Source organism: Numenius arquata, chromosome 3, assembly GCF_964106895.1.
Source record: "Numenius arquata chromosome 3, bNumArq3.hap1.1, whole genome shotgun sequence".
In the NCBI taxonomy this organism is placed as follows: Eukaryota; Metazoa; Chordata; class Aves; order Charadriiformes; family Scolopacidae; genus Numenius; species Numenius arquata.
This window is the reverse complement of record NC_133578.1, coordinates 19,433,821-19,448,376: the sequence shown is the minus strand read 5'-3', so window position 1 is coordinate 19,448,376 and position 14,556 is coordinate 19,433,821. Positions and strand designations below refer to the sequence as shown.

Sequence of the window (14,556 nt, the reverse complement as noted above, 5' to 3'; positions counted from 1 at the left end):
ATTCTCAGCCAAAATGTGTCACATACTGGCACTTAAATAAAACCAGATGACTCAACAGAAGACACTGCTTCATAGTTTAAGATATCTCACTTCTTGGCTAATGTAACTTTCAATTGTTTCTTTTTAATCTGACATTATATGTATATATGCATATTCTTTTTGAAAACTATTTTAATAATTTATGAACTTTGTTGTTTTCCAAGAAACCAGTTTCTGTATAGTCTTGGGTCTTCATACATTTGAAATACATTCCAGATAGAACCACCACAGCCAATTTTTTCTTCACTGTTCAGTCTTCAAAACATAACTCATATCTACTAAGTTTGAAAAAGTCTTGACTTTGTTTCATTCTCAGTATAATTCATTGTGAAAGATTTAAGTATTTTAAGCTCGTTACAATATACTTAACAATCAGCACTTATAATCTACTTGCTCTAAAGCTTTATACATACATAATACAAACTTCGGATTAAAAGAAAGTCTTACAATTAGTATTCTGTAACCTGAAATTACACTGGCACTTTTCCCTAATGATTTAAAAACATTCTTCTGTTGCACACTTACAGTTTGCTATACATGGTTCCATTATGTTTTCAACACTTATTACAGCTTTGGACATTTCAGCTCATGCACTTTTTCTTTTTGAACAGCAAATATTCTCATGTGTTTTGAGACAAAGCTTGGCTAATTTATTCACTACTACCTTTTTCTGTTCTCTGTAATGTTTTTTACTTTAAAATGCTGAGAATTTTAGGAGTATTGTATCGGGTTTGTTTAGTGAAAGGTATTTTTTCCTGTTTGCTCTCAAGTCCTCCGTTAGCAGACTCATCTCACAATGGCATATTACAGGGTCACATAAGGCAAAAGGCAAACAAAATCTGGATCACAGTTCACATCTGCAGATGTAACACTGCAGCTTCAGTAACATCAACACTATTACAAAGCTAATTGTAAAGAACCACAACTCCTCTATGTTACATTTTAGGGGCAAATACTCCAGAGCCTTCACTGAAGGCAGCTGGTACCATAAAGAACTTACCCCCTCTCAGTGGTGGTGGTGGCAGCCTACCGTTATGACAACACTCCTGGACAGTCTCCTACAGCAGCAGAAGTTACTGAGATTTCTCACGTATTGACTGCCACTGGCTGCTGCTCTTAATCAGAGTTACAAATCTTGGCTTCTCCAGCAGAGACTGGAGATGCTCTGATGGGTTCTCCAAAATGTCCAAGCCGTAACAGGACACAGCATGCATAATCATACTGATGTTTATTATTAAAAGATCTATGCAAAAATAAAATTTATCTTACCAAAAGGAGGAGACTCTCTCCCATCTTCTAATCCTGAATCTCGCTCTCTGTCTCTCTTTCTGTGTTTATGTCCACGGTGCCTATGGCGTCGGTGACTTTTTCTTCCACCCAGTGGCACGTGAACTCCAATGAACAATGTTCGATGGCCTATAGTTAAAAGAAAAGTTACCTTTTAAAAAGGGGCTGTGGCAACACAATAACAATATTAATAACCATAACAGTATTAATGGCATAATAATTATTATAATTGTGTAACTGTAGAATACTGTTTATTTTAATGTTAATAGTCATAACATTATTGATTACAAGAATGATGATGTAGCATCACAGATAAACAACCCCTTCATACAGGGCAAAATCCCAGTACTGAAGTCCTTAAGATGCAGTGCCAGATTGTTGGGTTTTTTTCTTCAAATTTGCATCTCTGTGTGTGAACTTTCATTAAAGCCAGACAGGTGTTCTGTAAAATGTCTTCCAAAACAGTAACACGAAGAGACACATGGATCTCTTTGCATTGAACATTTGGTAAAGTTGCTGTTTGCTTTGTGTGTACAGGAACTTTACAAAACTCATTACTATTTATGAGCCAAACCTTGACAGAATTCTTGTGGGAAATTCACTGAAGAGAAAAGAAGAGGAAAAAAAAAAAAGAGACCAAAAAAACAATAAAACACTATGGACTGCAAAATCCATACGCAACTTTATGTGCTCATATCATAAATACATTGCTGGTAGCTTAGGGTCCTTTTACTTCTTCTATCTTATTTTTTAAAATACATAAGAAGGTACACATTGCCATGCCTGCCACCATCTTTGAGCCTTTGAGCCTAAAGAATTTTATGTTGCTGATCAAGCCCAAAAGATTTAGCTCTCTTAGCTAACAGGATCAGAGCATAGTAAAGCATTTACAAGGTGGGAGAGCACAGGGGAAATGTGCAGAAAGTACCACAAAACAGAACAAATGGGAACGGAATCATGACTCACGACAGGCAGGTCTCCTACATTTAGTCAGCAGAAAGACAGTGTCCAGATTACTCATCTCAAATAACATTTATTTTCTCCTTGAAATGAGCATAACACAGCTAGTGGATAATTGCTGCTTCGCTGTAACCATTCAGCAGTGTCAATCATCTGAAAAAGGTCAGGAACATTAAACTAAGGTAGCACGTGATCTCTAATCCCATGGAGATTCCAGCGGGGGCAGAAAACTCAGCAAGGCAGCATTTGTCACAATACATCAAAGAAATTAAAGGCTGACAGGAATTCTCTGCAGAGGCAGAGCTAAAGAAGCTGGAGAAAAGGCTCTGGACATGACACTAGTTACTTCCTCAACTTTGATTCATGTAGAGACTAGAAAGAAAAGGCATCAATTTTTGGGAGACTATTCTTGTAGAATCACGAGATTTTTCTGAAACAAAAGCCACAAGTTGAAAATTATTAATTTTTTATTTATTTTTTAGATACCTCTTTCTTCTGGCTTATTACATTTAACACAAGAAGTGATTTAAAGAGAACTGCTCCGTTTGGTGTATTTCAAATGTATTGCAATCAGTGCTGCATGAAACAAGAAAAAATGTATTCCATAAAAAGAATTCATTAAAAAGATACTGAAGGACAGCAGTAATGTAGTACTCAACACTCCTTGTCCCCTTCCTTGGGTAGAAAAAAACAAAACAACATTTTGAAAGGAGTGGCATTACCCTTCCCAGGACTTTAATCATTTCCAGAGGTGCAAACAGATTGCTTTTTAAATTTAGTAATTTAGTACATTCCTGCTGCTTTGTGATAGAAGCAGGCATGCTTATCCTAGTTTTGTGCCACTTCAATGCTCAGGTTGAACCTGCATCAGGAAATGCAGATTCAGGTTTACACTTCAAGTAATTTTCAAGGCTGAATCCAGGACTTGAGTCAGACTGTTCTTATTCAGTAAAATGGGAAACGGACCCTGAAATCCCACAACATTCATGTGTGTCTGAGTACCACAACAATTCTCCCCATACAGACAGAATCAGTTCACACTGAAAAGAAAACGGGAACCTGGAAACTGAAATGGGTAACCAAGAAAAAGCAAAATAAAAATAAACTCCTTGTGTGTGAATCGACTGAGGCAGACCAACTTTTACCAAGAAATAATTTAATAAACAGAAAGAGGAATCTAGGTCTTTGTAGCAAGGTTCAGGCAAATGAGAGGAAAAAAAAGAAGTTGATGGGGGAAACGGAATAGTTTTCTATAAAAAAAAAAAAAGAGAGAGCAAAAAGCGTAAGTAAAAAAACTGAACAAAGACTTAAGCAGTTCTGGCTTATTAAAAGAGCACAATTGTGGAGCAAAAAAAGACCAGCCAGGAACAAAAGAAAAATTAATGAATTCTAAATTGCTGGCAAAATGACAGTGAATGATAGAAGAAAAAAAAAAAAAAAGAAGGAAAGACAACAGAAATGCAATGACTAAAGTGACCTTACTTCAAGTAACCTTTTGATCGTAAAGATTATAAACTAGTGCCCAGAACGTAAGGTACTTTTTCCTGTACAAGCTGTGACATTACTGAAGAAGAGTTTCCAGTGAGCTCTGAAAATTTCCCAAGCCCAGAATGCTAAACACAAGACTCCTCCGCAACCTCCAAGACAGAGCAGGGCAGAAACACCACGCTTTCCGTGACAGACAATTTCTTGCTGCCTTACTCTGGAGAGGAGCATCCACACCTTTCCAAAGAAGTTCTTCAACAGATACTTTTTTCAACCCCTAAAGGCTTACATTATTTGAACATGAGACTAAACAAGAACTCTGCTTAATATAAAACTTATAACAGAAATACCAAATGAATCTTAAAGCCATAATTCTAAAACAAATACATTCCAAAACAACATTTTTCAAAAAATCCTACATTTCAAGAGGATCTAAAGAGGATTTGCTTTTATTCCTGTTACCATAAGGAAGTCCCAAGAATCAGCTAGACTTTGTCATTTTAATGTTGTGCACAAAAGCAGTTATGAGAAGATTTCTGTCCCAGCATAACACACATACAGGTTGCAGATAGCTCCTGAACCTCACTGACATCAATGGCAAAATTCCAAGTGACACCAACAGAAGCACATTTCCTCACATTTCCTCCCCAAATAATTGGGCAAAGACGACCTTTTTTTTTTTTTTTTTTTAACCCAGGCATTTTTATACCTTCAGCATCTATATTTACTATAAGCTCTCAGTTAATCTGACTAAATTTTCCAAGAAAAGAACAGCTATAATTTGGCTGAAGTAAATCACCTGTTATCCAAAAGGATTCAGATTAATTCCTTATAGTTTACAACTAACTGTATAAGGGTATTTCTTTCATTTACCTTTAAGAGCTTTTTTATGTGTGTTTTATTATTTACTTCTTGAGGATGCCATCTAAAATATGCCTGAATATTGCTTAAATATTGGAAAATAATTGTGCTCTGCTGTACGTTTGCACAGCATCTAGCTCAATTACATCCCAATTTCTCATTCTTTTGGCAAGGCTACAAAGGCATTAAAGTATGGGAAACAGTAACAACTGTAAGTTACATCAGGGTACCTACTGTCAGACATCAGGTACAACCTAACAACGATTCTCACACAGAATTTACACACGGTTTTAAGATGTGAGCATAACAATGGATTTATAATTCTTTAAAGCTAAGTCTTCAAAAATACCATGCTAGGCATCACTTTTGGACACTTTTATTATCTTCACTGTGCACCATGTGCCATAGAGTCCCATCACCTGAGACAGGCTGAAGTTTTTAGTTAAAAATCTACAAATGGATTAATGTTTTACATTTTGTTCCATGTTTACAAACCAGATTTTTTCAACTGTATTTTTCCAATGGTTGTGTTTCCTTGCAAAAAACATTAACAGCTGAAATGGTCAATTACAGTTTATTTTATTACTGTATTTAATCAGTTAGCTTGGACTGCTTCTCCCCTCTTCCAAGGAAGCATCCTATAGTGGTAAAAATCATACTTGAAACACTTTTTTTATTCTGTACCTCTCAGCCAAGAACTATGGTGGATGTGTTGTAAGATAATTTGTGTGTGTGTGCACAGATACCTACATGTAATCAGGTCCATGGAAACATGTAAGCGGGAGTGTTGATCTGTATGAGGACAGGGAGGCTCTACAGAGAGACTTAGATAGGTTGGATCGATGGGCCAACATAATGGCATGAGCTTCAACAAGACCACGTGCCAGGTCCTGCACTTGGGCCACAACAACCCCATGCATCGGTACAGGCTTGGGGAAGTGTGGCTGGAAAGCTGCCTGGTGGAAAAGGACTTGGGGGTTCTAATTGACAAGCGGCTGAATATGAGCCGGCAGTGTGCCCAGGTGGCCAAGAAAGCCAATGGCATCCTGGCTTGTATTAGAAATAGCGTGACCAGCAGAATTAGGGAGGTGATTGTCCCCCTGTACTCAGCGCTGGTGAGGACACACCTGGAGTATTGTGTCCAGTTTTGGGCACCTCAATACAAGAGAGATATCGAGGTGCTGGAGCGGGTACAGAGGAGGGCAACAAAGCTGGTGAAGGGCCTGGAGAATAAATTGTACGAAGAACGATTGAGGGAGCTGGGACTGTTTAGTTTGAGGAAGAGGAGACTGAGGGGTGACCTCATCACTCTCTACAACTACTTGAAAGGACATTGTAGAGAGGTTGGTGCTATCACAAGCAAATAGCGATAGAACAACAGGGAATGGATTCAAGCTGCAAGAGGGTAGGTTTAGACTGGACATTAGGAAAAAATTCTTCACAGTAAGAGTGATCAGACACTGGAACAGGCTGCCCAGGGAGGTGGTTGAGTCACCATCCTTGGATGAGTTTAAAAGTCGCTTAGATGTAGTGTTGGGGGATATGGTGTAGGGAAGAACTTTGTAGAGTAGGGTAGATGGTTGGACTCGAAGATCCCAAGGGTCTTTTCCAACCTGAATGATTCTATGATTCTATGTACAGATAAAATGAAATCAGGCACACACATGCAGATTTGTGGTTCTGGACACACTTAAGGAAGGGTACCTAAGTCCTATTGTCCTTTCTCAAAAAAAAAAAAAAAAAAAAGTATATCTAATACACCAAAAAGTATTTCTCCTGCTAATTCTTCCTTCAAAATAAATGAAAGAATTTCTATGCTGAGAGAGGTTTATTCCTCTCCATGGCTTATGTTATGTTTATATTATAATTTTTAAAACCGGAATTAACTTAAATATCAGTGAGCCACAGGATCTATCTGGTCTTCCTGAGGTTTTCAACTAAACTTACATTACCTCAATAGAGTTTTATCGTGGAAAGACTATGATTTCATTCCTGCAAAAACACACTCTGAACTAAAATGTTGATATATTCCAGATGTGCCGCTAGCAAAGCTAAACATAAGCACATGCATTTTCAGTATTAGGATTTAGGTGTAAATCATTTTTAAAAACTGAACCTCTGAGAAAATACGTTAATACACAAATTTATTTACAATCTGGAAGCTTATTAAAGAAATGCAATACAGTAAATTATCTGCTCTGCAATGTCACCTTTATACAATGCTACATGTCCACTGTTAAATTTTATAAATAGTGGGTTTTTTTTAAAAAAAAGACTATTCTTAATCAAATTGCACATAGCTGGGGAACAAAACCCAGAATACAAAGTTAGTTTAAAACTATATATTTATAGCATAAGAGGCTTCGGCCCTTTGTGGTTTACCTTCAAAGCATTAAAACACTTCTTAAGTAAAAATATTTTAAGGATTAAAGAAATAATGACACTTGTTATAAAGTGTTCTTTTTAATTTTTACAGGATTACAGTAATAAATCCAAATTATAAAAGATTGAAAAGGGATCCTGTTAATTATACTTAATATTTAGACAGATGAAAGTACATATAAGCATATGTAAAAATCAGGGTTTCCCTTAACCTTTTGAAGAAAAAGTGTATTGTGCTGTAAATATCTGCACTTTGTGGCAGTATGAATTCTTTGCCCTAGAAAAGACAGATATGAAATATACATTATTAACATGAATACTAATAAAATCTAAGCAGAAGGGTTGTTTCAGGTTACTGTATCCCAAAAAAGAAATTCTTCCTCACACCTAGATTTTATTTTAAGAACCCAATAGGAAAATCACCATCTGAAAAGGCAATCACAGAAAAGCAAATATTTTCTGCATAGCCCTTGAAAATGACAGACGTAACATCTAAAAATGGTATTCAGAACCTGTCATTCTGGGTCTTTAAAACAGAAGCTTTTCCTAGCTACCTATCTTATCCATTAAATAAATGGAAAGGAAAAGAAATGTAGTGGTATTTCTAAAGCTTTGAAAAATATGTATCCCATTATAATTTATGGTACTTGATGATTTAACTTAGGAACTTCTGGAAATCTCATTACAGTTGTCTGAATGGATGTGACATTGCAAGGGACAAATGGAGATGGAGAGAAAGAAATGGTCTGGGCATGTTTAGTTTGGAGAAGAGGAGGCTGAGGGAGGACCTCATTGCCCTCTACAACTACCTGAAAGGAGGTTGTAGAGAGGTGGGTGTTGGCTTCTTCTCCCAAGTCAATAATGAAAGGACCAGAGGAAATGGTGTAAAGTTGCAGCAGGGGAGGTTTAGATTAGATATTAGGAAGAATTACTTTACTGAGAGAGTGGTCAGGAACTGGAACAGCCTGCCCAGGGAGGTGGTGGAGTCGCCATCCCTGGAGGTATTTAAGAAACGTGTAGATATGGCACTTCAGGGCATGCTCTAGTGCCCAAGATTGTTGGTATGCATCTGTTTGTGGGTGGGTGTGGTGTGTGGTTAAGGGTGTTTGGTTTGTGTGGTTTTTGTTTTTGGTTTGTGGTTGTTTTTTGGCTTTGGGTTGGTTTTTTTTTTTGTGGTTGGACTCGATGATCTCAAAGGTCCCCTCCAACCAAGAAGATTCTGTGAAACTATAAATGTTTCCCTTAATTTAGAGAATCACAGAATCACAGAATCACAGAGGTTGGAAGGGACCTTTTAAGATCATCTAGTCCAACCAATGAAAAAAAAACAAACAAACAAACAAACAAAAAAACCAAAAAACAAACAAAAAAAAAAAAACCACACACAACACAAAAAAACAAAAACAAAACCACCACACACGCAACCCACACACACACCACCACACCACCCAACACTAATCCATATTCCCAAGCACTATGTCAACTCCTCTCTTGAATACCTCCAGGGATGGTGCCTCAACCACCTCCCTGGGCAGCCCATTCCAATGCCTGACAACCCTTTCAGTAAAGAAATATTTCCTAATATCTAACCTGAACTTCCCCTGGCGTAACTTGAGGCCATTGCCTCTTGTCCTATCATCTGTAACTTGGGAGAAGAGACCGACCCCCGCCTCTCTACAGCCTCCTTTCAGGTACTTGTAGAGAGCAATAAGGTCTCCCCTCAGCCTCCTCTTCCCCAGGCTGAACAGCCCCAGCTCCCTCAGCCTCTCTTCGTAAGACTTGTGCTCCAGACCCCTCACCAGCTTCATTGCCCTTCTCTGGACCTGCTCCAGCACCTCAATGTCTTTCCTGTGGTAGGGGGCCCAAAACTGGACGCAGTACTCGAGGTGGGGTCTCACCAGTGCCGAGTACAGGGGGACGATCACCTCTCGGGTCCTACTCACTACACTGTTCTTGATACAGGCCAGGATGCTGTTGGCCTTTTTGGCCACCTGGGCACACTGCTGGCTCATGTTCAGCCTGCTGTCGACCAACACCCCCAGGTCCTTTTCTGCCAGGCAGCTCTCCAGCCATTCTTCCCCAAGCCTGTAGCGCTGCCTGGGGTTGCTGTGACCCAAGTGCAGGACCCGGCACTTGGCCTTATTGAACCTCATCCCGTTGGTCTCAGCCCATCGATCCAGCCTGTCTAGATCCCTCTGCAAAGCCTCTCTACCCTCCAGCAGATCAACACTCCCACCCAGCTTGGTGTCGTCTGCAAATTTGCTGAGGGTGCTTTCGATCCCCTCGTCCAGATCATTGATAAAGATGTTGAAGAGGAAAGAGATGTTGAAGAGAAATTAAGATCTTTTTAATAGAATGCTAAGAGTACAGACATTTTTGCCCTAGTGCCTCCCATTCTCCTTCCAAACACAATTTTAACACAGAAAACGCACACCCATTTGGTAGGAAGAACACGCATATGAGACACGTTCACCTCCCTGCTTCCCCATCAGGAGAGGTTCTGCAGGCACGTGGGACTCAAGTGTGTACTTTCAGAGCTCCTCAGTGAACCAGCCAAGTCGGTGCCTACTGCATAAGAAGTGACTGTCCTGGATTGAATATCCGTGAATGCCAGGTGCTTGTGGTACATCTGCCTGTGCTGCCTTCCACCCGGAATAATCCAAATCTGCCTTTGGCACCTGCTGAGACCAAGGCTCTCAGATGCCTACTCACAGGCATGACGGACGGGGGCAGATAACGGAACAGATGAGTCTTGAAACATCTCCAGAAAGAGCAAAGGCAGGTTTCTGTGACCTACTAAGGAAATACACTGCAAAGTCAAGATGCCTTGAGAAAGAATATTTTGCCAGTGGTTTGAGCCAAGTAAGTCTCAAATGGCTGCTGACCTCAGCAGGACCGCAGGGGTTTCTCCCTCCTCTGGAAAACACTCAGTGCCTTGAAGCCTCTTTTATGTATTGCCAGCTAGAGCTGAACTAAATGCAATTTTCCATCCACTCAAAAACGAACTGTGCGGTAGAGACAGAAAATCAGCAGTCCATGCAGAGTTAAAAAAATTGCCTTTTTCCTTATAGGAGAAAAAGTGATTATGGTAAATTGTGTAGGAGTAGAGAGTACATGACTCATGATTCATTATTGTAGTGCAGCAGGGATGCAGAGCTAAAGAGAAAGCAGAAAGGACAAAAGCAATGCTTCCTAAAACAACAGTTTACATTGCTGTTTGTGGTTATGGTTTGCTCAAGGGACATTTTTTACCTTTTCGCCATGCTACAATTTGGAGGAACTGACGAGAAAGCCTTCACAAATTTTTTAGATCATACATGTAACTTATGTTCTAGGTTAAAGTGCAACAGAAATTATATTTTAAAAAAATTAAAACTATATCCTTGGCCCAAGAAAGCATTAAGGACATGTGAATATGTAGGATAAGAGCATCTCACTGAAGTCACTAAAATTAAGGATCTTCTAAAGAGCCCAGATCAATCACTGCCCTCCCAACAAATCTCTTCTTTTAACAAAACATTTTTCCAGGTTGAGGCTGGGCTAAAAAGTCTTTGTAACTGCACTTATCTTCATTCCCTATTTCCCTACATTGCTCCAGAGGAGTCTAGAGGTGTAATATGCACGGTCCTATCACAAGACCAGGTCTCAGACCTTGCCAGACAATAGCCCAAAAAAAAAAAAAAAAAAAAAGTCAGCAGACACAGAATGTAAAAGGACCCTCTCAGACACACACACACACTTTGCACTGATGGGAAGTGAAGCTGTGGTTATCAGAGGGAAGATTTTGACCTATATTTCTAAATTAGCAACAAGAAAAAAAAAAGCAAACTCAGTAGTAGCACTACTGTATGTTAAAAACCGTTTCTGTCTTCTGATGTTGCAATTTTGCAGCTTTCACCAATAACTACAATTTCGTTTGTGCCAATTTCATTTATCAGAATTTCACATGGTGAAACGTTTGGAAATATTAGTCTCCACAAATATTGAAAAGGCTTCTTGTCAGAGAAGCTCAGAGTAAAGTCAAACTTCAAAACCCAAAGCTTATGATCAAGAAAAGACCCTGGTGTTCCACCAATGCTATGTGATAACTTGTTTGCTTTCATTATTTCATTGTTCTTCATGTGAACTTCCAAAGAGATTTTGTGAAAATGTCTTGCAGTTTTTCGAATCTTCAAGGTGAACCACCTTCCCACAAACATGGGAACACCTGGGAAGGGACAACAGACCCGTGCAAAGGGACCAAACCAGGTAAGTGCCAAGGCAAGACTGTGAGCACAGCTCAGAAGAGAAGTGAGATCTCAAGGAATACTGAGAGACATAGGAGAAAGGAGACAAAACTAGATGCGAGGCATTACAGAAAGATGTGCCTTAGAAAAGACAAACGGAACAAGCTAGAACATGTAATACCTGGTAGGCAACAAAATTAAAGAATTCTGTGCTTGTAAAGCCAAAATAGTTCTTTTTAAGAGACCTTTTTGTAGAGAGCCACAGCTATACAGCCACATCTGACATTGCAGGCATAGACTAATCCAAATCTCTCTCCAGCTCTTTACTTCCACAGCTTATATCTACCCCTCTGAGTCTAACAGGCATTGCTGTCAGGAGCATGAGGCAGATCAGAGTGAACATCAGGATGAAGGGAGCACCCACGGGAAGCAGAAGCAAGGATGCTTAGAACAGGGGATCTGTACTGACGGGGTAACAAATTATTTGCGATAAGCTGTAGTGTCCTGGCAGCCAAAGGGAGGGGAGACCTTGGTCAATGTTCCAGTGTGGCCAAGCAGAATTAGTAGCTGAGCTGCTTCTCCAGAGGGGCAAGGATGAATCAAGGCCAGCAGTTGAATATAACTTATATTCTTTTAGTCCTGTGAGCTGCTAGGTCCTATTAATTTTCAGGTAAACAATGTCAGTGGCAGACAGGTCCACTATTATGTTATTTCTATGAAAAATGTCCAGTCTCTGAGAATAAAAGCCTACTTCAATATTTGGAGCCACTCTGATTTTTACTAAATAATACATGGAGATTAGAGTTCAATCACACTGAGTTTTTTATGTATTAACCCTAACTGTATATAATCAAAATTTCATTAAAATAAATTTTAAATTACTGTCACAATCTAGAAAAAATCTAAAAAGAAAGAATAACTAAAATAACCATTTTAAAAAGAGAATAATTAAATACTCTGGGATTTCTCTTTTTTTGGTCAGCAGGACATCTACTATCAAAATTAATCTTCATGCAGGTTGTTAAATACAAAACATCTCTACAAGCACACCAACATTTCAAATTAATTTTTGGTTTATTAAGCTTAAATCCTCAGCTTCTGCTTCATATTCAGTGTTGTACTAGTGATATTTATTTCCTAATTTAGTTTGAAGTCTTCTGTGACTTTCAGTAATCAGTCCATGTAAACTAAATTTTGTCAAAAGTGTCAGAATGCATATTCTGATGTACAGTGATTTATATACTGGATACGGTGTTTTATGTGTCCTGAGAGACATGAAAGACAGCAAATTTGATTTCCCCCGAGACAATTTTTTCCCACACCACTTAGACAATTAAAATGTTTGAACTATAAAAAGCTTAAGCAAAATCTTGTCTTCTTTGAATCAAGGATCATTTTGCGATTTCTTCCAACAGAGCCAGGATTCATGCCTGATTCATGCCTGGACTTCCACCTAATCCTATCTCCAGCCATTTCCCTATTGAAGCTGCATCTCAAACCAGGCCACAGTAAAACTCACAGCAGCTCTGAAATCCTGCCACAAAAATCCAGGATTTGCAGCTGACCACCTCTGACAAGGACAGCCATGGAACAGTCATTTTCACTCTCAGCTGATATGGTGGGCATAAGCAAAAGACCTTAGTCGGAATGCAATTAGTGCCAATCCTTTTGCATATCTATATAGTCCAAAGATCTCAGCATGTGATCTGAGAGAATCTGAGATCTCCAGACATGTACAGATCAATCCAAATATTTTTAATCTAAGATAGTTTTCTGACAAAATAGATATACCTTCTTTTCCTGTTACTACTGCACATGCATTGAAGCAATGGCAGACAGCCAGAGACAACAACAGGGAGTTAAGCAGAGTGCAAGTATTTGTTGATGTGCACATCTGTTTATGAAAACTTGCCTACCTCCTCCCAGTACAGGTACATGTAAAACCTGTCTTTTTGCAATTAAGTACTTTAGTATCCAGAATCAGTGCCCATTTCTCATTTAGGAATTCCACCACTGATAAAAAGAAGAGCATATTTATTTCAGCAGGAATTTTTCCTGTACACACATTAAGAGATAACATGCAAAACATGTGATTATAACCAGGGGAGAGAGGCTTCTTGTTTTACTTTTAGAAATGTTTTCTCTGTCCCTTCATTAATGCAACAGTCAGACAAATGACCTCTTCGGTATTATGACTGGTATCGATCTTAAAAGTCAGGAAAAATTAATTATGTGGAAAAAACATTCATGCTGAAAATCTAAATGCCAAATCTCTGCAAACAATCCACTTCTGAAGCACTACATAGCTTAAGTAAAAAGATACAATTTGAAGGACACATTGCAAGTGTGATGTACACATTACAGGCACTAAGATAAGCACCACATCTCTGATGTTTCCGTAAGTACTGCAGTTCCTGTCTTATCTTCCCAAATTTTCACTACACTGCTCAGGGAAAGAAAACACTGATCTAGAGAGACTGAGGCAAAATTCTGTTCTTGTGGATGTTCTTCCAGGCAGCATTAATCACTACGATATTTTCATGCTTTCAGGAAGATACATACTTGCAATATATTTGCACAATAGCTGTCCCAAAATATACAAAAACAAGTATTTGCTGGGCCAAGAAATTTCAGATGGGAATTTTAGTAGACATTTAAATCACTATTTCTGACATTTAAATGCTGACAGTTTGAAATTTAAAAAATAGTAAAATACTTACAATTTTAAGATTTAATCAGAAGAAATTGAAGACTGATTTTCAGATTTAAACAATCTTAACTTCATGTAAATTGCAGTTTTTGAAATGTTGCTGATATGATGCTATTGAAACTTAAAACCTGTCAAAACTAGTCTTTGCTAGAATATTCAGTAACTAGCTATTTACATTTTTAAAACATAAACCCAATTAAATGTCTGTCAGAGCTAATTACATAATACATATTAATTATCTAATTATATGAATTTTACTAAGCTATGCAATTAGCACCTGGTTATGTAATTTTGTATTTTATAGTCGTTATGTCATTAGGAAAAAGGTAAGTTTTCTGCAAAACCCAACACAATGTACACTGGATAAGAATAAGACAGTGACATTTGTGAGTCACATCCCCTGTTTCCAGATGGAAAAGTGCCTAGATGTGCTGTGAAACAAATGGACATGCTATTAACAGCAACTGGATATTAAAATTTACAATCTCTGCAAATCTCTTTTTATGTCACTTGGTATTTCTGGATGCAGTGATTATATATTTAAAGACATACTGATCTGATCTTAGAGTGGACATGAAATCGGAGAAATATAACTGCATTATGAAG

The 14,556-nt window shown here is 38.4% G+C and overlaps 1 protein-coding gene across 2 annotated transcripts in view; it reads right to left on the bottom strand.

Annotated features, from left to right (window-relative positions):
- Positions 1–14,556, bottom strand: part of SLC4A10 (solute carrier family 4 member 10) — a 129,715-nt gene that overhangs the window by 85,398 nt on the left and 29,761 nt on the right. For both annotated transcript variants that reach the window (XM_074145996.1, XM_074145997.1), the window contains exon 3: positions 1,309–1,455. In XM_074145996.1, the coding sequence (XP_074002097.1) occupies positions 1,309–1,455 (147 nt within the window). The remainder of the gene's footprint in view (positions 1–1,308; positions 1,456–14,556) is intronic.